Below are 23,169 nucleotides of genomic sequence, written 5' to 3'. Positions count from 1 at the left end.
AGTTGTGGCTCATGAGCTTAGTTGCTCTGCGGCGTGTGGGAATCTTCCCGGACCAGGGCTCGAACCCGTGTCCCCTGAACTGGCAGGCGGATTCTTAACCACTGCGCCACCAGGGAAGTCCTGGCAGGTGACTCTTGAACCCTGATCTCTGCCCCCTTCCTCTGACCTTCTCCTTCCTTCAGATGGGAAAAGAGAGGGTTATTCTGGGTCAGCAGAGGGGTGGGGGACAGGACTGTGAGGATGCTGGTGTCTTTCTGGCCTGTGTGATAATCCTTCTCACAGAACCCAGGGGAGGGAAGAGGGACTTGGAGGCAAGGTGGGTGTGACTCTGACTGTCATTGCCTGTCTGTATTTGCCTTCCTGTGTGTCTGGACACCCTTCTATGTCTGCCTGTTTGTCCCTATCTCTTGTCATTATCTGATGGCTGGCTGTTTTTGCAAATGTTTTCGTCATTTTGGCTTTATCTGTGTGTCTGCTTTTTGCTGTCCATTTGTTTGGCTGACCACCATCTTTTGCTTCTTGCCCTTCCCTGCATTTCAGGTCAATAGGTCTCTGCCTGTTGGGTTCTGTCTATATACTCTGTCTGTCTGTCTAGTCAATCTGTTGTGCCTCCTCAGAACCTGGGTCCCTCTGTCCTGGCTGGAGTCGCTCTCATGGTCTTGCTGATTCCGCTCAATGGAGCCGTGGCTGTGAAAATGCGTGCGTTCCAGGTGGGTGCTAGCAACTGCGCTGCTCCTGCCTGGAGCCTTGGCCAGGTACCTGGCGGAGAGCAGTCACTAACCCGGGCTTTACCAACTACCTTGCTCACCGAGTACGGACGGCTCCAAGCCACTTTCACAAACCTTAGCTTATTCTAGCCCCCAACCCTGAGAAGGTTTTAGAAACATTCTCATTTTGCAGCTGAGGAACCAAGGCTCATTATTTATTTGCAAACATTTCCTGATGTCTTCCCTAGCTTCCCACTGTACATAGGATAAATGGCAAATTCCCTACCGCCACCCACCAGGCCCCTGCTCACCTTTCAATCCCTCACCCCCTGGGATATGGCCAAGTTTCATCCAGTATGGCCTTTCTTTTCTCCAAATCAACAAGCTCTGAATACCTCTGGGCTACCATACGTACTGTTCCCTGGAATGTGCTTCACCCTTCCTTCCTTGCCCAGTTCCCTCCCTTCCTTCACCTCCCAGCATAAACTCTGATTTCCCAGTCCCTACCCCATTATTCTCTCCCAGAATCCTGTAACTCCCATCGGAGTATGCGTAATAATTTAGTAAGCATTTATTCAGGTGGTTGTTTGCTTCCTGTCTACCTCGCCCATCAGACTGTCAGCTTCACGATGGCCAGGGCCTTGAGTTGTTCTTCATTATCTGCCCTACGTCTAACACATGGCCTGGCACATAATAGGCACCCAATAAATTGGGGTGAATGAATAGATTGATTTGGCATGCTGCACCCTGGGTTATAGGGACTGGGGAACAAAGAGGAATAAGGGATCTATTCCCTTAGGCTCACATCGAGTTGAGGCAACATACATGCACAGGTCTGGGGAGGGGCTCGGGGTGTGCACTTTCCACGCTCTCCGTAGGTAGAGCAAATGAAACTCAAGGACTCACGCATCAGGCTGATGAGCGAGATCCTGGGCGGCATCAAGGTGCTGAAGCTGTACGCCTGGGAGCCCAGCTTCCTGAAGCAGGTGGAGGACATCCGGCAGGAGGAGCTCCAGCTGATGCGCCAGGCTGCCTACCTCCATGCCACGTCCACTTTCATCTGGATCTGCACCCCCTTCCTGGTGAGGCGCCCCTGCCTGGGCTGGTGTCCCACCTCCTGCCTGGCCGGCCTGGGCCCCTGGACCCTGCAGACGCCACCCTGACACCCATCCCTACCCCTGCCCAGGTGACCCTGACCACCCTCGGGATGTACGTGTCCGTGGACAAGAACAACGTGCTGGATGCTGAGAAGGCCTTTGTGTCCGTGTCCCTGTTCAACATCTTAAAAATTCCCCTCAACATGCTGCCCCAGTTAATCAGCAACTTGGCCCAGGTAATGCTGGATAGGGCCGGGGGTTCTGCTGGAGTGTGGGCAGGTTGATGGGGTCACTTAGGGTCAGGGGATAATCAGGGAGAGTTACTGGAATCGGGGGAGGGCCATTTGGCATTATGAAGAATTGTTCCAAGTTGAATGAGGTCATTAGAGTCAGGGGCCATTTGGAGTCAGAGGAAGTCAGGTAAGGTCCTTGGAAACCCAAGTTCTGGAGACAGCCTCCTGTTACCAGCCTGGACCCTGTCTTTGGCTGTGGGAGCCGGGCAAGACTCAGTCGTGGGAGGGGCCCTAGCGCCAGCCTCTGGACCCTCAGGGGGCCCAGTCTCACCCAGGAAGTTGGGGGCCAGCAAGGGTAAGAGGAGATGGTACAGGAAGAGCACAGCTCCCCGGGCTGACCCGCACCCTTCTGCATGCAGACCAGTGTGTCTCTGAAACGGATCCAGCATTTCCTGAGCCAAGATGAACTTGACTCCCAGTGTGTGGAAAGAAAGACCATCACCCCAGGTCCAGACAGCCTCTACCTGGGTTGCCCTTGCCCCAGCCACTGCTCCAGAAAATTCTCTGTTCCAAGCTTTTAACTTTTCTCCTGTGACCCCCTTTTCTTCATCCTCTTTTCGTATCTGCTCTCACTCTGTGCCTGCCTTCTTCCTCTTCTGGCTCTTTTCTCTCCTCTCGTCGTCCCTCTCCAGGCCTCCCCCACCACCTTCCTTCCCTAGGGCTCCCCCTGCTCCTCCCCAGGACTTCCTGTCTCCCCTCCCTCCCCCCCCCCCACAAGATTCCCTGCCCTCCCCCTAGGGCTTCCCACACCTCTCCCCACCCAGGGATCCTCCTCGCCTTGCCCTGGGCCCCCTGACGCTGTACACCTGTGTCCTCCCAGGTTATACAGTCACCATACACAATGGCACCTTCACCTGGTCCCAGAACCTACCACCCACCCTGCACAGGTACCAGCTTCCCCTTCCCTCCTCAGCTGCCTAAAGTGAGCCAAAGGTCAGATCAGTAGCGGAACCCAACCCCACTCTCACGCTTCAGTCTTTGGCCTGAGAAGCAGGAAGAGCCTCAGCTTGCCAGGGTGGTGTCTGAAAGGGAGGAGGGCTTGGGTCTCCAGGTGGAAGGTGGGGGACCAAAACCCTGATTCCAGGGCTTCCCTGGTGGCGCAGTGGTTGGGAGTCCGCCTGCCGATGCAGGGGACACGGGTTCGTGCCCCGGTCCGGGAGGATCCCACATGCCGCAGAGCGGCTGGGCCCGTGAGCCATGGCCGCGGAGCCTGCGCGTCCGGAGCCTGTGCTCCGCAACGGGAGAGGCCACAACAGTGAGAGGCCCATGTACTGCAAAAAAAAAAAACAACCCTGATTCCTCCTCTGACTGGGCTACTTGTCTTCTTGCCCCCAGCCTAGATATCCAGGTGCCAAAAGGGGCACTAGTGGCTGTGGTGGGGCCTGTGGGTTGTGGTAAGTCCTCTCTGTTGTCTGCCCTGCTGGGAGAGATGGAGAAGCTGGAAGGCAAGGTGTATATGAAGGTGAGAGGGGCAGGGACTCCTGGGAAGGGAAGCTTGGCCAGGCCTTGGGCAAACCCCGAGGTAACCTTCTCCTTTGGCCAGGGCTCCGTGGCCTACGTGCCCCAGCAGGCGTGGATACAGAACTGCACTCTTCAGGAAAACGTGCTGTTTGGCCAAGCCCTGGACCCCAAGCGGTACCAACAGGCTCTGGAGGCCTGTGCCCTGCTAGCTGACCTGGAGGTGCTGCCTGGTGGGAGCAAGACAGAGATCGGAGAGAAGGTAGGCTCCTCTTTCATCCTCTGGGGAGTTAGCACATATAGCTGCCCACCTCAATCCAGCCCAGGTCCAGATATGCATTCATTCATTCACACATTCACACATTCATGTAGTATCATGCCTAGCTGTGTGCTAGGCGCCGGTGAAACAGAGCTATTACTGGGGGAAACTGACTTGTAAACAGATAGGTGCTGTAGAATGTCCTGGGGGCCAGGCGGAAGGCCTGTGCAGGGTACTGGAAGGCAGTCACGGGGTGGTCTGCATAAGGAAAAGCATCACTTTTGAGCTGAATCTTAATAGCTAAGGAAGAAGCTCTCATCATTCATCAGATTTTATTACCTACCTACTTTATGCCAGGCAATATTATACAGTAGTAAATACACCAGACTAAAATCTCTGCCTTCATATAGCTTACATTCTACTGGGGGAAAGAGATGATAGCAAGATAAATCAGTAAAATATATAATATTAGATAAACGCTAAGGGGAAAGAATGAAACAGGGAAGGGATATAGGAGTATGTGCAGCGTTGTATTGTTAGTGTGCTTTGGGAAAACCTCACTGAGAATCGGAGACTTGAACAAAGTGAGGGAGTGGTCCGTATCTTCGAACATGAAGCCCTGTCTGAGACATTTGAGGCAGAGAGAGCAGTAAGTGCAAAGGCCCTGAGGCAGGAGTGTGATTGGGACATTTAAGGACCAGCAAGAAGAGCAATGTGGATGGAGTGGAATGAGCAGGGATGAGGAGGAGATGAGGTCAGTGAGGTGTCCAGGCAGCCAGGTCACATTGGGCCTTGGAGACCACTGTAAGAACTGTGGCTTTTACCAAGTGATGGAAAGCCTTTGAAAGCCGAGGGATGGTGGGTGGACTGGCATTTCTGTGCAATTTGGTGTGACTGGAGGTTAGAAGGGGTGTGGCAGAAACAGGGTAAGGTAGAGCCTTGAAGACTTTGATTAAGGTTTTGGCCTTTACCCTAAAAACCATGGGACATCAGTGGAAGTTTTTATTTTTTAATTAATTTATTAATTTTTAACAGTCGCAAAATATACATAACATAAATCTTTACCTTAGAAATCCTTTTAAGTATATAGGTCAGTAGTGTTAAATACACTCACATTGTTGTACAGGCAATCTCCAGACCTCTCTTTATCTTGCAAAACTAAAACTCTGTACCCATTAAATAGCAACTTTTACTTATCCATTCATCCAACAATGGTTACTTGGGTTGCTTCCGCCTTTCAGCTATCGTGAGTAAAGCTGCTATGGACACGGGTGTGCAAAGATCTTTTTAAGACCCTACTTTCAATTCTTTTTAGTACATACCCAGAAGTGGAATTGCTAAATCATAATTCTCTTTTTTTTTTTTTTTTGAGGAACTGCCATACTATTTTCCATAATGGCTGCACCATTTAACATTCCCACCCACAGTACACAAGGTCTCCAACTTCTACACATTCTGGACAACACTTGTTGTTTTCTGGGGTGGTTGTTTGGTTTTTTGTTTTTGTCTTTTGGTAGTAGTCATCCTAATGGATGTGAGGTGGTATCTCACTGAGGTTTTGATTTGCATTTCCCAGTGATTAGTAATGTTGAGCATCTTTTCACGTGTCTATTGGTAGTTTGTATACCTTCTCTGGAGAAGTGTCTGTTCAAGTCCTTTGCCCAGATTTTATTGAAGTTGTTTGGTTTTTTGTTGTTGAGTTGTAGGAGTTCTTTATACATACTAGATATTAACCCCCTATCAGATATATGAGTTGCAAATATTTTCTCCTCTTCCGAAGGTTGTCTTTTCACTCTGCTGATTGTGTCCTTTGATGCACAGAAGTTTTCAATTTTAATGTGATCCAATTTTTCTATTTTTACTTTTGTTGCTTGTGCTTTTAGTGTCTTATCCAAAAAAATCATTGCCAAGTCCAATGTCATGAAACTTTTCCCCTGTGTTTTCCTCTGAGTTTTATAGCTTCACCTCTTTTTTTATATACTAAAGATTTCAGTGTCTCAAAGCAAAGACATCCTCTTACATAACTATAGTTATCAAAATCAAGAAATTTATCATTAATACAGTATTATTATCTAATTGACTGTCTGACATTTGAAATGTCATCATTTGTCCCAGTAATGTCTTTTTTAGCTATTTTCTTTCCTGGTCTAGGGTTCAATCCAGGATCATGAGTTTCATTTAGTTGTCATATCTCTTTATTCTCAATCAATCTGGATAATTCCTCAGTCTTTGTCTTTTAGAACATCAACACTTTTGAAGAGTACAGGCCAGTTATTTTGCAGAATTTTTCTCAATTTGAACACGATTAGATTCGGAATATATTTTTTGGGGGAAAAGCCAAAGAAGTAACGTTGTGTCCTTCTTGTTGCATCATATCAGGAGGCACACGATGTCAGTTCATGCATTACTGACAATGTTAACTTTGATCTCTTGATTGAGATGGTATTGTCTACTGATGATTTCATTTTATAACTTTCATTGATGATTTTTGCCTGAGTCAGTGTTTACTATGATGTTGGCCAAATGTTGATTTTCTAACTCCATTCCTTCTATAGTTATTAGTTGACTTATTACTTATTCATTCATTTTTTGATATCAACGTGGGCTCATGGATTCTTATTTGATTCAACGTGTTATAATCCATTACCATCATTTTTTACCTTGACGTTCAACTTGTCAGTGAAGAGTTTTAAGCAGGGACAGGAATTGCATTTTGAAAGCTGCCCTGGCTGCAGTGTGGAGGGGCCCAAAGGCACAGGAACCAGTGAGGGGGCTCTCGTGGTGCCCTGGGGAAATGAGGGCCTGAGCCTGGCAGTCGGGATGGGAAATTTTTAAGTAGGAGTCTGAGATTATAGGAACCCAGAGTAGACCTCCTGATCTACGATACAACTCCTCCTTCCCATCTCTCCTGGACCCACACTGACCTCGCACACACAAGCCTGATTTAGTGCCCAGAACATAGTAGCACTGGAGAAAGACTGGTTGGTTGAATGCAGGCACGTTCACGCGTCTCAGTCACTACAGCTTCCATGTCCACCCCTTGCTTCTCAGCAGCTCCAGCTCCCAACCCACATTTGTTCTACCCAGGGGTCAGTTTCTCAGGGTACCCCCAAAGAGCTGGGCCTGTTCCAGAGGGAATGAGGAAAACTGGTGGTAGGAAAGCAGGCTATACCTCTGGGGTCTGCCCTCTAGGCCCAGCCCTGCTGCTGTGTGCCTCAGTTTCTGCATAATGGGTTTAAGGAGTGAACTTACTCCCCTCTGGTACGTGAATGGTCTCAGGGTTGATGAATTCTGGGGTGGATGCTGGGTTTCCATCCTTGCTTTTGCCCTTAATAGTTTGGGACCCTGGACAAAGTCATTAACGTCTTGAGCTCTAGTTTCTTCATCTAGAAAGTGGGGCTAATGATACCTCCCTGGAAAGACTGACAAGAGGACCAAATGGGATAATTGTTATGAAAGTCATCTGTGAACCGTATGGTTGATGGGAGACTGAAAGTTCTGTTAAGGACCTCCTGGGGATTTCCAGCCTCCCAGAGTATGAAGGTGGAAGGCAGGGAAACCAGTTGGGCGGGAGCACGATGTCCTCACCTGCCCTGGGAGGACTCTGAGAGCCACCACCCCTTCCTCCATGGCCTTAGAGCTTCCCAGGTACAGGACCAGGCATATGAAATGTGAATTTAGAGGTCTGCCTTTTTGAATGACAATAGACAGAGCCCTTGTCCCCCTTGTGATGGCCTGACTCCCTTCTACCCAATACACACCTCTCACCTCCCTCCTCCAACCCATCCAGGGCATTAACCTGTCTGGGGGCCAGCGTCAGCGGGTCAGTCTGGCCCGAGCTGTTTACAGTGATGCTGACATTTTTTTGCTGGATGACCCGTTGTCAGCCGTGGACTCCCACGTGGCCAAACATATCTTTGACCAAGTCATTGGGCCAGAAGGTGTGCTGGCAGGAAAGGTGAGTCCTCCCAGAGGCTAAGGGGGCTAAGGTGAGGTCTAGGCCCACAGGAGAAGACTGGTGGGAGGCCAAGGGGTTCGGGTGAGACCTGGAGGTATGGAGGGCCTGAGAAACAGGAGCGTGGGCTGGGCAGTGGGGGAAACCTGGGGCGGGGGTGGGGGACGGTGCCCCTCAGGCACTGAGCCAGCTGCGGTGAGCACGGGGTGAGTCCCTGATGTATCTGCTCATGCTGCCGGCACACAGGCACCTCACACTCGCTCCGTGCCAGGGGTGTGTGCTGAGGGCAGTGGGAGTGATAGCCTGCTGCCTTCTCCCCAGACACGGGTGCTAGTGACGCATGGCATCAGCTTCCTGCCCCAGACGGACTTTGTCATAGTGCTAGCTGACGGGCAGGTGTCTGAGGTCGGCACTTATGCGGCCCTGCTGCAGCGCAACGGCTCCTTTGCCAACTTTCTCCGCAACTATGCACCTGACGAGGGCAAGAAGCACCAGGAGGCCGACAGCAGGACCGGTATCTGCCATTCTTGGCCCTCCGTATTCCCCTGCCCTCCCAGCATCTCCCCTGTCCTGGAGCCCCTGAGTGTCTGTGGACAGGCCCAGTGTTTCACAAGGGAGGTTCTGGGGAACTTGGACCATCTGCGTGATGTCAGACATCACCAGCAGGGAAAGTGAAGTGGATGGATTCAAGCCCTTCCTCCTCATCTGCCTTCATGTGTCAAAAGGGCCTAAGGGCCCAGGCCCAGCTTGTACGGCAAAACTGTTTCACAGATGAACTATTTAGTAAATGTGCAAATGCTTGGAAAAGTCATTTATTTATCAACAAATATTTATTGAGCAATTACTATGTCCAGGCACTATTCCAGGCGCTGAGACAGCAATGAACAAACAGAAAAATCCCTGTCCTCGCGGAGCATATTGAGACCCCTTTGTTGTCCAGTCCTGGCTCCCCAGCCCCAGGCTCCCGGCTGGCTCACAGACCTTCTCCTGGGCTTTCTCTCCTACTTCCGGATATGCAGCTAACATGTCTCGAGCATTTACTAAGGGCTATGCCCCTTGCAAGCTCTTGACACACATTCTTTCCTTTAATCCTCACAAGGACACAATGAAGTAGGTACTATTATTATCCCCATTTTCATGCCTGCCTAAACCCATGCGGTGAGGAAGTGGGATTTTAGCTCAGCCGGTCTGACTCTGGAGCCCAAGCTCCTGACCCTTATATTTGAACCCCCTTCTACGTAGTCCCTGATGGGACGCTTTTCTTCCTCTCTGACCTAAGTCTTTCTTGCCACCCTTTTTCTTTCCAACATGAAATTCGTCATTTATTTTTATTGTTATTCTTGCTCACCTCTCACCTCGCCTCTGGCTTGTCCATTCAGGCCTCTTCATTGGAGTGGGGCGGGGCATACCAGGGGCCTGCGGGGTAAGCTAGCCAAGCTCTCCTTTCTGCCTCCCCGCTGCAGCCTTGGAGGACAAAGAGGTTGAGGAGGTGCTGCTGACTGAGGACCCGCTCAGCAACCACACAGACCTGACGGTTCATGAGCCAGTGACATACGAGGTCCAGAAGCAGTTTATGAGGTGAGCACCTGGGAGCTCTCAGCCCCCGGGAGACGGTACCGGGGCTCCCAAGCCCTGACGGGGGGCCCAGGTGGGCGTTCTCCCTGACACACCCCAGGCCTGCGGCTGCAGCCTGAACCTCCTCCTGGGGCTCTGTCTGTGGCTGTGCTGGAGGCCTCCTCCCTGGGCCTGACCAGTTGCCTCCGCAGACAGCTGAGTGCCATGTCCCTGGAAAGAGAGGGCCAGGGTCGGCCTGTGCCCAGGAGGCGCCTGGGTGCGGCAGAAAAGGTAGTGCAGGCAACAGAGGCAAAGGCGAGCCATGTGCTGACCCAGGAGGAGAAGGTGGAGATGGGCACTGTGAGTAGCTTGGGCGGGAGGGATGGAGAGGGTGGGCAGGCCCCTAGCAGTCCCGGGGCTCACCGGAGTCCTCTGTGCAACTGCTGTGGCCATGCAGGTGAAGCTGAGTGTGTTCTGGGATTACGCCAGGGCCGTGGGGCTCTGTGCCATGCTGGCCATCTGTCTGCTGCACGGGGGTCAAAGTGCGGCTGCCATTGGGGCCAACGTTTGGCTCAGTGCCTGGACCGGTGAGGCTGTGGTGAACGGCCAGCAGAACAACACCTCCCAGAGGCTGGGCGTCTACGCCGCCTTGGGAATTCTGCAAGGTGAGCCTGCAGAGATACCTAGAAGGGGCTACGGTGGCCCCTTCCTCATCTCTGGGCTGCTGGGTCCCCCAAACCACGCCCTTGCCTCTGAATCTCTCTCCACTGTCGCAGCCCCAGGGACTCCCTAACCCACTCTAGCAGTCTACCTGCCTCTGGCCCTGTCTAGCTCATCCTAGCCATGCTGGGCCTCTTAGCCTGCCTAGTTCACCGAGGCTATCCCCCATCTCGGAACCTGCCCCTGCATGCCTGCCACCTGGCCCAGGTGAACGAGCGCGCCTCTCCTCCTCCACCAGGGCTCCTGGTGATGCTGTCAGCCATCATGATGGCGGTGGGAGGCGTCCAGGCTGCGCGCTTGCTTCACCAGGCACTGCTGCACAACAAGATGCGCTCACCACAGTCCTTCTTCGATACGACGCCCTCAGGCCGCATCCTCAACCGCTTCTCCAAGGACGTCTACATCATCGATGAGGTTCTGGCTCCCACCATCCTCATGCTGCTGAATTCCTTCTACAACTCCATCTCCACCCTCGTGGTCATCGTGGCCAGCACGCCACTCTTCGCTGTGGTCATCCTGCCTTTGGCTGTCCTCTACCTCTTGGTGCAGGTGTGCCCTGAGTGGGTGGGCGTGGCTTTTTGGGGGCATGGCCGTTGCGTGGCCGGGGCTCTCCCGGGGGCCACCAGTGGTGGGATGTAGGGAGGTCAGGCCCCGCAGCTTCACAGCTGGATTTGGTTCAGTAAATACCTCTTTGAAACTCATTTTCCTCACGTGTAAAATAGAATCATAGAGCCTACCTCACAGAGTTGTTGATAGGATAAAATGAAATCCTTGTAAATTGTGACTGGCCCTAGAACTCCTTCCTGCTGGCTAAATATTGTCAACAGTTTGAGACACATTATCCTTCCCTTCTTTTTAGATATATCTAAACTTACGTACATGTTTTTAACATGGATGAGTTGATGACATTCAGATACAGCTACCTATAAAAGGCATTTGTGTTGCTGAGCCCCTATCCTGCCATTAATTAATCAGTCCATGAAGGTAACCCACAGGTGGCCAGAAGCTTAGGCCTGTGTGTGAAGACTGTGCTCTGTGCTGGGACGGGGGACTCTCAGATGCAAATCCTACATGACCCTGGCCATCTTGGGGCCCACAGGGTAGAAGATGGAAGGTGGAGGCAGAACTGTGTTTTTGTGGGGCTGAAGTTTAAACAACTGGGGGGTGGGGCGGGGAGAGGCTCTTTAAGAAAAAGAATACAAAATTATCTTTTTTTTTTTTTTTTCAAAATTATCTTATTTTTGCAAATTTTGCAAAATTTTGATTGTGTGAACACACTGCTGGGGCCCCTAAGTGGAGACAGGCATCGTCACTGACAGGAGGCAAAGCAGAGTCAGTGCGATAATCTAGGTCCCCGCAGAGGTGAGGGGGTCAGGAGCTGAGAGGCAATCGGGAAAGGCTTCGTGGACAAAGTGGCCTGGAAGAGTGAGCAGAGCTGACCAGAGGGGAAGGGTGCGATGAGTTCGTGGAGCCGTATCAGGCCCCCAAGTCTTGGGTTCTTCTGAGCGGAGCGGGAGGAAGGGAACAAGGTCTTATGGGGCAGTGGAACTGACGGGGAGGCGGCTCACATGGGTCCAGAGGATGTGCTGGACTGAGCTGGGGCCCCACGGTCCTGACTCCAAGCTCTTTCTCCATCCTCTGTCAGCGCCTCTATGTGGCCACGTCACGGCAACTGAAGCGGCTGGAATCTATCAGCCGCTCACCCATCTACTCCCACTTTTTGGAGACGGTGACCGGCTCCAGCGTCATCCGGGCCTATGGCCGCAGCCAGGACTTCGAGGCCATCAGTGATGCTAAGGTGGACACCAACCAGAGGAGCTGCTACCCCTACATCGCCTCCAACAGGTCAGAAGCAGCTCCCTCAGCCCCTGCTCCTCCCAGGAGTTTCCACCAGTGTCTGCGGGAGAGACCCTGGTGTTCTGGGTCCAAGCCCCTCCTTCCCCCTAAACAGCCCCCTTCTTGCATCCGCCCCATTTCCTCCTTGCCTAATCCCCACAGGTGGCTGGGGGTCCGAGTGGAGTTCGTGGGCAACTGTGTCGTGTTCTTCACTGCACTCTTTGCTGTGATTGGGAGAAGCAGCCTGAGTCCAGGGCTGGTGGGCCTGTCTGTGTCCTATGCCCTACAGGTACGCAGAGGTCTGGGTCCTGGGTCAGGGCCACCACTGGGGCAGAGGCCACACAGGTTTCACAAGCATCTCCTGAGCACCTCGCTCTGCCCCAAATGGGGACCAGCCACAGGTTCTGCTCCACGGGACTGTGAGCTCCCAGTCAAGTGTGGAGAGCCACTCCCACCAGCAGGGGATGGCACTGTGGGGTGCACAGACCTTAGTGGAGGAAGGCCCAGAGGAGGTCTCTACCTTGGAGTGTTAGAGAAATTATCTTGGAGCTTGGCCCCAAGAGACAAATAGAATTTACCCTGCCTGCATAAGATCTAGAGGTCAACCCTGACAGGGGTCCGGGGGCAGGGATGTGGAGAGGTGGAATACACCTCATTTCACAAGCCTGCAGAGAAAGTACACGGACCAGGTAACTGGAGCCTGGGAAGGTCACCCTGATATCAGCCTATATTGTCAAAGCATTAAATAACTGCAGATGGAATTTTTGTGAAGCAGATCCCATTTGCAATGCCTCAGGTGACTCAAGTCTTGAATGTTTGGTAAACAAAGGACAGTCCAGACAGGTCAGTCTTCTCAGACTTTAATGTGCATGTGAATCACCTGGAGATTTAAACTGTAGATTCTGATACCGTAGACCTGGGGCTCTGGCTTCAGCGTTGTCTATCAAGGCTCCTTGATCCACAAAGTGTGGTCCAAGGACCAGTTGCATCAACATCATCTGTGAGCTTCTTAGCCACGTAGAATATCGCGTCCCACCACAAACCTACTGAATTAGAAGCTACCTTTGCACAAGGTTCCCTGGGAAATCTTTCTTGTGCATATTAAAGTTTAAGAAACACTGGGCTGGGCGGCCTTTTGTTAAGTCTGCATTGTCACTGCCTGAGGTACAGTCGTGATTTGAGCCCCAGGTGGCACATCTGTGGGTTTGCCCAGGCCCACCTGGGTCATAGCTGGGATAGGATAGGAGCATAGTCAAGGAGTCTGAACTCCTCCCAAAGCCATTTCAGGGGGAGGAGAGATTGCCCCGCTTGTGACCCAGTCCCTTTGGCTAGGTGACGTTGGCTCTGAACTGGATGATACGAACGATATCAGACTTGGAGTCTAATATTGTGGCCGTGGAGAGAGTGAAAGAGTACTCCAAGACGGAGACTGAGGTGGGTACGGGATGAGCCTGGGGCAGGGAGGGGTGTTTGGAGACCCACCATCTCTACACCCCCAGGCCAGCTGTTCAGGTGGCTCCTCATTTATTCATTCATTCAACCCTTCTTGAGTGTCAACCAGAGGTCTATGTGAGGAGGTGTAGGGCAAGACAAGGTCTGCCCTCAAGCAATTCCTGATGTAGTGGGAGAGGACAGCTCCCGTTGTTCCAAGCCCTCCTTGGTCACAGTACCTTGTCCTCCCTGGGACCCTCCGGTCCCGTGTCCTGCCTCTGTCCCTCTGTCCACGAGCTCATCCAGCCTGGATCCTATGCTCCGCCAGTGCCAGTGCTCTCAACGTTACCAAACGTTGCCCTTCTCTCTCTCAGTCATCCTCACCCCAGTTGAGCCCATCTGTCTACCTTCTGAAACATGCCGGTGCTCAGCTGCTGAAACGTTGCTGGAGAAAATCATTGATTTTACTTCAAGTTTATAACCACACACCACGGCTGGGTGTTCCTGTTTTGCTTCTCCAAGAAGCGTGTGTTCCCACTTTCAGAAAGTTCTGTTTTGACCATTCTCTTTCCTTAAACCCCTACATGCCCTCCTCCCTGTGCTCAGTCACCGACCGAATGACTCAGTCATCGGTCATCATAGGCTCAGTCATCAACCTTGCCTAACGCTTCAGGGAGAAAACGGCTTTACAAGATGTGAACTCCCTCAGCCTTCCTGCCTCCAGACTTTCAAATCTGCCTGTGTCCCTTCCACCTTCTTCCTTTCTCATTTCGAAGTCCACTCCCTCTACTTCTTCGCATGGCCACCCAAGGACTTCACTTCCTCAATCACACCCTCCATCTGCTACACCATCCATCTTGCTCCCTCTGTTGGATGATTCCCATCCAAACGCGAAAATAAGCTCTTGTAGCTTCCATTCTAGACACTCAAACCAACCCTCCCTTTCCCCTGTATCCTATGTCCCATTTCTCTGCTCTCCTTTGTCATGAAACTGGCTTTAAAATATGGTCTGCAGGTGCTCTCCCACTGCCTCATCACCCTGTAGCCTGGATTCTGGCCCTGCCACTCCACTGAACCCACTCACCAATGATTTTCCCACTTCCTGACCTAGGGACACTATTCTGTTCTCATCTAATGCAACCGCTCAGCGACATTCAGACAAATAGCCCCTCTCTCCTACTTGGAAAGCACTTCATGGCTTCTGTGACCTGAGCTCCTGCCCTGTCAGCCCCCATTGAGCCCCACCCCACCTGTTCCTCCCAACCTGGCCTCTCCTGCCCATGGGGCCCCCATCTACCCCTGTCTTCCCCAGGCATCCCCTATCATTCCCTCATCCCCCATTCTCTGGGATCTTCAAATTCTCCCTCTTCATGCCTAGCATTCCCATATCCCCTCTCTACACACATGATCTCGTCTCCACATTCTCAAAAATTCTTTCCCCAACCCTACTGTCCATTCCTTTGACACCTCCTCAAGAGAGCGGTCTCCCTATACTGGCTGCCTTGCTTTGTGACTGCTGACAGTCTGACCCCCCCCATTTCAAAACACCCTCCCCTCTCCCTCCTCCAAATAGCAGTAGGGAGATCCTTTAAAAACACACCAAATCATGTTATTCCTCTGTGCATGGCCCTACATCTTACTCAAGGTAAAAAAAACCCACAGTCCTTAAAATGGCCAGCAAAGCCCTATGTGATGGGACCATCCACTACTTGTCTCCTACCTCTCACCTTTGTCATTGTGATCCAGATCACACCTGGAAGTATTTGTACTTGCCGTTCCCTCTGTCTGGCATGCCCTTCCCCCAGATATCTACTTGTCTTTTTCCTTCACTTCCTTCAGGTCTTTATTTAAATATCACCTCCTCCAGGAAGCCTTCCCTGACCACCCTGTACAGAATAGCAACACCAGGCACTTATCCACTCATCACCATCTGACATTATGTAGACTTACTTATTTGTCAACAGTATGGCCCCCTAGACTCGGATGTAAGCCTCATGGGGACAAGGACTTTGTCTTGTTTACCATTGTTGACCCCACTACCTGTCACGGAGTAGCCACTCAATAATAAATGGTGAAAGGGGGAGCGAGGGCAGGTGGGAGGGGCCGCTTATGGCCGTGGGGCACAGGGGAATGGGGAGAGCAAAGCTCTGTGGGGAATAATGTCAGAGGGATAAAGAGACATTGAACCACAAGGTTGGGTCACATGAGCACCAGCACCTCCCCACCAGGGTCCCTAGTGGGTGAGGATGGCAGGGGCCTGGGGAGGGAGGGAGACCAAAGTTGGGAGATGGCTGGGCTGGGGAAGAGGTGCCCCCCATGATGAGGATCCTGTCTTCCCCCGGTGGCCAGGCCCCCTGGGTGGTGGAGGGCAGCCGCCCACCAGTGGGCTGGCCACTGCAGGGTGAGGTGGAGTTCCGGAATTACTCTGTGCGCTACCGGCCCGGCCTGGAGCTGGTGCTGAAGGACCTGAGTCTACAAGTGCGAGGTGGCGAGAAGGTGCGTGTGGGGCGGGTTTTTCCCTGGGGAGCGTGGGTCTGTGGGATGGCAGGGGCGCAGCCCAAGGGTCTGCTTGGCCTCCCAGGGAAGTCCTGGCAACAGCCCCGCTAAACCCCAGCCTCCCCCTGACGACCCCCCACTGCCTCCAGGTGGGGATCGTGGGCCGCACTGGGGCTGGCAAATCGTCCATGACCCTCTGCCTGTTCCGCATCCTGGAAGCCACGGAGGGCGACATCCTCATCGACGGCCTCAACGTGGCCGACATCGGGCTCCATGACCTGCGTTCTCAGCTGACCATCATCCCCCAGGTAGCAGCCTGGCGTGGCCTGGCCACACTGACCTGTGACTCTGGCGGCAGGTCCCACCCCCGTTCTGTAGCTTGGAGTTCAAGACTGGGACCCCTCTCTGGGAGGCTGGAGAGCAGGACAGCAGGAGCAGAGCCACAGAGCGGCCCCCCTGTCGTGGGTCTGGAAGGGTCAGATGTCTCCTGCCCTATAAGACCCTGTCCTCTGACCTCTTGGACCAGCAGAACAACAGGCCCCTCCACACAGCCCACCCCAGAGGCCTTCTATCCTGGCCTCCTGGTTTCACAGCTCTGAATTACATTTCACTTTTTCTGACTCCTCTGGGGTATTTTTTTCTTCTGACTGGACACTTTGGGGTCAGGTTAGCGGTTCAGTTTTCTGCCTTAGTGGAGGACTTTGGGTTGGCAAAGCTGAGGTTTATCACTTCCCCACAGGCGTTTTTCTATCTCCTTGGCCATTGCCTCCCTCCTGGAGGGCTGGGGTCAGAGTGGGAATGCCGCCACCTCAACCCCTTTCTTGTTCCCTGGCCTCGGGGCCCATGGCTCCCTAGGGGGCCTGAGCTGCCTCCCTCTGAGGCCTTGCTTTGTCCCCAGGACCCCATCTTGTTCTCGGGGACCCTGCGCATGAACCTGGACCCCTTCGGCAATTACTCAGAGGAAGACATGTGGCGAGCCTTGGAGCTGTCCCACCTGCACACCTTTGTGAGCTCCCAGCCGGCAGGCCTGGACTTCCGGTGCTCCGAGGGCGGGGAGAATCTCAGGTAACAGCTGGGAGTGGGTGGGTGGGTCAGGAATAGCACTCTGCAGCACTATAGAGGGTCTAGCATGAAACGACACCAAACCCAGGCCAGCCGCCTCCTGCCCTCCCACTCCCGTCTCAGCCAGAGTGAACTCAGGGGGCACTGTCTTGCATTGAGCATATTCTGTGTGCCAGGCACTGTGCACTACTTCACTGACTCCTCACACAAGCTCCAGAGAAACTGAGGCAGGGCCAAAGTCACACAGCTGGGAGAAGACATGCCTGGCAGATTCCAAAGCCCTGATCGGTCCTCTCTCGTGAGATTGTCCATGTTGTGCTTGGCCTGAGGAGGGGTTGTGGACTGAACCTGTGGAGCAGATAAGAGGAAACCTACAGAGCTTTAGAGAAATCTTATATATTTTCCAAGGTGGATGCAATTTTGTTTGTGGTTTAGAAGTGGGCAAAGTGAGCTCTCTGGGCCTTTCTTTGCTTCCTTATAGCCCCAGACTTTATATCACCCGTCGCTGTGCCACGTATCAGGGAGGGCCAGAGTCACTTCTTACTGAGTCTAAAGGCTTGAGACACTTGTACCCATGTTAGTTGTGTGATTTGGAGCAAGTCGCTTACCCTCTTTGTGCCTTGTTTTCCTTTCCTCTGAAAGGAGTATGGGATAATAACAGTCCCATACCTGTTAGCACCATGCCGCCCAATAAAAATATACTTTGAGCCACATAGGTGTAAATAAAATTTGTCTAAGAGCCACATTAAAAAAAAAGAAACTGATGAAATAAATTTTAATTGTGTATTTTATGTAGCCTAATATATCTAAAATATCATTTCAACATGTAATTGATACAAAAGCTATTACGGACAGTTTGCCTTTTTTCAAGTGTAAAATCCTGTGTGTATTTTTACACGTACAGCACATCTCAATTCAGAGTTGTCGAATTTCAAGTGGTCAACAGTCACCTGTGGCTAGTGGCCATCATTTGGACCGAGCAGTCTTAGGGTTATTGTGATGAAATGGAAAGCACTTAGACTGGATATACTCCTGAGAAATTTAGCTATTTGTATTATTCTACTTGGTCCATACCTACGGACTGGACTTTCTCCAAAAAAAAACCAAAAACAAAAACCTATACATTTGCTCAGCACTTAATAGTGTTCAAGGCACTTTGGCCTCTACTGTCTCCTTTCATCTTTACTGCAGTCCTGTGGGCCAGAAACGAGGCTCCAGAGGATAAAATTATTTGCCCAAAGCTGCTCAGCTAGCAAGGGGTGGGGCAAGGACTCAGGGAAGTGGGAGCTTCTGCCCCAAAACTTTCCTTGCGGCATCATAGCCACTGGTGGGATGCCCCCGCCTCCCCAGGCAGCCCTGCAGGAATGAATGTGCACAGTACCTGGATTTCACTTACACAGCCGTGTTGGGGGTGGCTGGCGGACGAGCCTAGGCTTTCAGACCCTGTGCCCCACAGCTGTTTTTTGGTCCATTCTCCTGTCCTGGCTTGCCATGAGCACCTCTCCCCAGAGCATCCCCTCCATCCCCACATCCGTCAGGATCTGAGACAGAAATCCACTCCCCTCCTCCCTGGCTGAGCTTGTAGCCACTTTAAGTATAACCTATATCCTGTGCCAGTCCCACCATAAATCAGCCCTGAGCTCTATCTGGCGGCTCATTCTGCTGCCAAAACCTTCCTTAGTTGCGGGAATAGGCCGGGGAGAGAGCCTGGCCTTCACTCGGGCTGTAGTGACTCACCCCTGCGGGAAGGGCTGAGGTATTTGTCCCTGGGTGTGGGGGGTGCTGCAGCCTCTGTGGTTGGGAACACAGCCTCTCTTTGTTCATTAGCTCCAGCTTCCAAGGCAGGAGGTGGAATGTATGCATTCCACCCCTCCTCCACCTTCCCAGGGACCAGACACGGGGAACCCCCCATAGCCTCCTCTGCCCTGTCCCTTCCTTGTTCCCACAACGGAACCCTGACCTATATTCCCCGTGGGGGCGGAAGATGACGAAATTGTGTGATATTAGGCTCAGCAAGATAACGTGATGTGTGCAAATATCCAGGAGGAGTCATTTAAGTGTGTTATCACTAAGGTGTAGATGACTGAGAGATTGAAGCAGAGAAACACGGTGACACTGGTTGAGGAGTGAGGATAGGGAAGAAAGCACAGGAAGAAGAGACCGGGGGTGCCAGAGACAGACTGGGGATTTCACAATGTTGTTAAGTCCTGGCTCTACCCGCAAGGCCCCTCATTATCCCTGTGGTGTCCAGACCTCAACTCGGTGTTCCAGGAGTCCTGGGCTAAGGCAGAAATGGGAGACGTTAGACAGAGAGCCAGCCCTGGGCCATTGGGAAGGAGTGGAGACAGAAACAGTTTGGGGAATGAGGCCTGGGGTCAGGTTGGGGGCACCCAGCTAGAGATACCTTGCCTTCCCCATTTTCAGCGTGGGCCAGCGGCAGCTTGTGTGCCTGGCCAGAGCCCTGCTTCGCAAGAGTCGCATCCTGGTTTTAGACGAGGCCACAGCCGCCGTCGACCTGGAGACGGATGACCTCATCCAGGCCACCATCCACACCCAGTTTGAGCCCTGCACGGTGCTGACCATCGCACATCGGCTCAACACCATCATGGACTACACCAGGTGGGGCACTGGCACCCAAGCAGGGAGGGGCCTGGTGGGGTCGCCTGGGCCGCGGGGAAGTGGTTGGCAGATTAAGGTTACGGGATATGTGGATATGGGAGCTCCATGGGGTCGTCTAAGGTTTGGGGGGGGCGCAGAACAGTGTGGGTTATCTGGGCACCGGGGGCACAGGGATGCTTTCTGAGACACAAGGGACACTTTGGGGTTACCAACACGTGGGGAAGGGGCACACTGGGGCTCCTTAGGCATGGCCACTTCTCCCCCACCTCTTAATACTGAGGTGAGGGGAACCAGATCCTTCAGGCCAAATCCTGTCACTTCCTGAGCACTGTTTCCAGAATGCCCACATGGCCATGGCTTCATTTGAGCCTCATTCCCATCCTGTGAGGTAGGCGTACAGACCAGGAAGCCACTGAGGAAAGGTGCACGATGCTTGGGTCCCGTGCGGAGTAGATGCTTTGCTGTGGGAAAGCAGAGGGCTGAGTCCCAAGCCTGGCTCTGCTGCTGACTGCTGTATGACATTAGGCAATTCACAAAACCTCCATGAACCTCTCTCTCTCTCAGGGTTGTTGTAAGGAGTCAATGAAATAAAGCGTTAGAAGTGCAGGTGACTGGAGAGGTGGGAGGGAGATGCAGGAGGGAGGAGATATGGGGATATATGAATATGTATAGCTGATTCACTTTGTTATACAGCAGCAACTAACACACCGTTGTAAAGCAATTATACTCCGAGAAAGATGTTAAAAAAAAAAAAAGTGCAGGTGATCCTAGGAGATGTCCTTTATAATCCTCACTAGAACCAGCTTCTCAAAGGATTAGGGAAGGAGCCTTCCTCATGGTATCTTACGGCTTCGTTGGGGAGGCAGCTCACTCAGCCAAAAGGCAAAAAATGTGACCTGTTTGCTCACTGTGCCTAATGTCAAGGTGTGCTGCTGGAGGACAGGGGAGGGGCTGGGTGACTCAGAAGCCTGATGGAAGCCAGCTGGTGCTGGCCTGCCAGGCTGGCTCCCCTGGAGACACGGGAGCTCAGAGTGAGGAAGAGGCAGGAGGCTGCAGCAAATCTATCCTGAAGGAGTATAGTGGGAGTACATCAACAGGGCTTCATTCACAAAACAAACACCTGCAGGGCAGGCTTCATTCACAAAACAAACACCTGCAGGGCAGAGGGAGGTGGGGAGATACGTGGACAGGGCAATGGGCAGACCTTGGCCCTCTCTCAGAAGTTCCCCACACAGCTCCCAGGGGCTTGGGAACCAAGCTGAGAATGCCTGATGCTAAGTGTCTGTTCCATCCCTGCCACACCCACCCCGCCTCCACTCCCATCCAGTATCCCACTGGGAGAAGGGAGGGTGGGCAGGAAGGCCTGGGCCCTGGGTCCAGACAAGGGAAAGGACTGGACTGAGAGGATCTCTTCCCAGGCCTAACTGAAAATGGTTTTCACCAGCAGCCTTCCAGGAAAAGGCTGCATCATATGCAAAGGCCCTGAGGTAGGAGGGCACATGAGGCTGGAGTAGAAAGGGTGAAGGGGCAGTAGAACCAAGAGGACAGGGAGAAAGCGGCCTCACTCTGCTGCATTTTTGAGGACCATGGGAAAGCATTCAGTCCTTACCCTAAGGGCAATGAGAAGCCACTGAAGCGAGGGGGGCAGTCTCCTGGGCTTCAGTTTGGGCAGTGGCTAGGCTGTGATGTCCACAGACACACATCTTCCCAGGACACGTTTCTGGGAGCCCCATAGGTGGGGAAACAGATTGGGTGCAGTCCAGGCCCTCTTATTGAGGAGCATCTCCCGGGACTTGGGAGAGCCCTTTCTGCTCCTGCCTCACCCTGGGAGCCAGCCTGTTGGCCCTGCACCAGGTGCACCCTGTGTTTAGTTGGCAAGAGATTCTAATCCCAGGCCCAGGCTTGACTGTGTGTGTGTGGGCGGGGGGAGATCCACCCATCAGCGGCAGCCAGCTTTGCAGCCAAAGCCCCAGATGCCAGCATCCGGCCTCACTGCAGCCCAGTTTCCCGCCGTGTGCCTTTTTGAGTTGGCACAAAGCAGATGGAAGCACACAGGCCCTGTGACCCTGGTGAAGGGAAGGGCTCATTAGGGGAGGTTTTCGGAGCCCCGACTAACAAAGATGAATCGGACCTTGTGTTTGATCCCAGAAATTGTCTCATCTGCCAGGACAGCAAACGGAGTGGCTAAAATAACCAGCCTTGCAAGCGTGCATATGTGGTGTAGCACTGTGTTGGGTGGGTTGACTGAAGTGGGAGGGTTGGCATGTCACTGCGGGGCCTGAGTGGTACCCAGAAGGGCAGGGTTGGACCATGAAACCAGATCTGGGCTGATGGAGACCTGACCACTTCTTTTCCTTGGCTAGGGTCCTGGTCCTGGACAAAGGGACAATAGCTGAATTTGATTCTCCAACCAACCTCATTGCAGCCAGAGGCATCTTCTACGGGATGGCCAGAGATGCTGGACTTGCCTAAAATATATTTCTGGGATTTCTTCCTGGACATTCCTGGTTTTCATCAGGAAGGGTAAGGACACCAGATATGTCTACAGAATGGACTTAATAGCAAACGCTGGGGGCATTTGTCAGGTTTTTGTCCCTGTTAAGTGCCTGGCAGGATAACCATGATAAATGCTTCAGGTGAGGAGGTGAAGCCCCAGAGGCAAATGACATGCCCAAAGTCATAGCTAATTTGAGGCAGAGCCCAGACTAGTCCCCAGGTCTCCTGATTCCCAATGTGGTGTTATTTCCACACTGTACTGTTTTCAATCATTTCATGGCATGACCTCCCTACCCCCATGATTTTTCATATTTTCTACTCTGAAGTTTTTTCTTTTTTAATAAAGCTTTTTCCTTCTGGAACAGAAGACTGCCAGGTCAGGCCGTCCCTAGGAACTGAGTCTGGTACTCTGGGGTGCTGGCCTGGATCCATTAAAAATGGAGCGCTGATAAAGTAAAGCTACGTGTCAACAATACATACACCCCAATGTAGCCTTTCTCTGTTCACAAGGTCTGGGGGCTAGGACCTTTAGAGGAGGCAGGGAGGAAGGAGGGAGAGATGGAGGTTACCTTTATACACATCTACATGGCTGGAATTATCTGAAAACTTCAGACCCAAGAACTTTTGGCTAGAAATATTGTCTTCACAGCCAAAATTGGGTAATTGCCAGTAGTTCCTGCGCTGCTGTGCAGATACTGTAAAAAGGTGAGAAATAAAACCCCTGAAATCTGACCCGAGGCCTCCTGGGAAAGCTGCTGTGAACACCTCCACATTTTTATTTTAAGTTCATTTTATTTTTTAAATTTATTTATTTTTGGCTGCGTTGGATCTTCGTTGCTGCACGCAGGCTTTCTCTAGTTGCAGCGAGCGGGGGCTACTCTTCGTTGCAGTGCGCGGGCTTCTCATTGCGGTGGCTTCTCTCGTTGTGGAGCACAGGCTCTAGGCGCGCGGGCTTCAGTAGCTGTGGCACATGGGCTCAGCAGTTGTGGCTCGCAGGATCTAGAGCGCAGGCTCTCAGTAGTTGTGGTGCACGGACTTCGTTGCTCCGTGGCACGTGGGATCTGCCTAGACCAGGGCTCAAACCCGTGTCCCCTGCATTGGCAGGTGGATTCTTAACCACTGTGCCACCAGGGAAGTCCCGAACACCTCCACATTTATGTCATCCCTCAGACCACTACGCCTGCTT

The 23,169-nt window shown here is 52.5% G+C and overlaps 1 protein-coding gene across 6 annotated transcripts in view; it reads left to right on the top strand.

The window, feature by feature from the left end:
* Positions 1-22,464, top strand: part of ABCC3 (ATP binding cassette subfamily C member 3) — a 43,173-nt gene extending 20,709 nt beyond the window's left edge. For all 6 annotated transcript variants that reach the window (XM_027094568.1, XM_027094569.1, XM_027094570.1 and 3 more), the window contains 21 exons: positions 618-710; positions 1,586-1,789; positions 1,894-2,040; positions 2,457-2,544; positions 2,918-2,984; positions 3,433-3,559; positions 3,641-3,817; positions 7,605-7,772; positions 8,091-8,283; positions 9,233-9,347; positions 9,536-9,683; positions 9,781-9,988; positions 10,282-10,592; positions 11,689-11,888; positions 12,042-12,168; positions 13,212-13,313; positions 15,660-15,806; positions 15,956-16,114; positions 16,705-16,871; positions 19,293-19,487; positions 21,851-22,464. In XM_027094568.1, coding sequence (XP_026950369.1) covers positions 618-710; positions 1,586-1,789; positions 1,894-2,040; positions 2,457-2,544; positions 2,918-2,984; positions 3,433-3,559; positions 3,641-3,817; positions 7,605-7,772; positions 8,091-8,283; positions 9,233-9,347; positions 9,536-9,683; positions 9,781-9,988; positions 10,282-10,592; positions 11,689-11,888; positions 12,042-12,168; positions 13,212-13,313; positions 15,660-15,806; positions 15,956-16,114; positions 16,705-16,871; positions 19,293-19,487; positions 21,851-21,959 — 3,252 coding nt within the window. In that variant the 3' untranslated portion in view covers positions 21,960-22,464. The remainder of the gene's footprint in view (positions 1-617; positions 711-1,585; positions 1,790-1,893; positions 2,041-2,456; positions 2,545-2,917; positions 2,985-3,432; positions 3,560-3,640; positions 3,818-7,604; positions 7,773-8,090; positions 8,284-9,232; positions 9,348-9,535; positions 9,684-9,780; positions 9,989-10,281; positions 10,593-11,688; positions 11,889-12,041; positions 12,169-13,211; positions 13,314-15,659; positions 15,807-15,955; positions 16,115-16,704; positions 16,872-19,292; positions 19,488-21,850) is intronic.
* The last annotated feature ends 705 nt before the right edge of the window (positions 22,465-23,169 follow it).

This window comes from Aethalodelphis obliquidens, unplaced genomic scaffold (assembly GCF_003676395.1).
Source record: "Aethalodelphis obliquidens isolate GAN/ISIS:26980383/991018 unplaced genomic scaffold, ASM367639v1 scaffold89, whole genome shotgun sequence".
NCBI lineage: Eukaryota > Metazoa > Chordata > Mammalia > Artiodactyla > Delphinidae > Aethalodelphis > Aethalodelphis obliquidens.
This window is presented reverse-complemented; position numbering and strand designations above follow the sequence as displayed.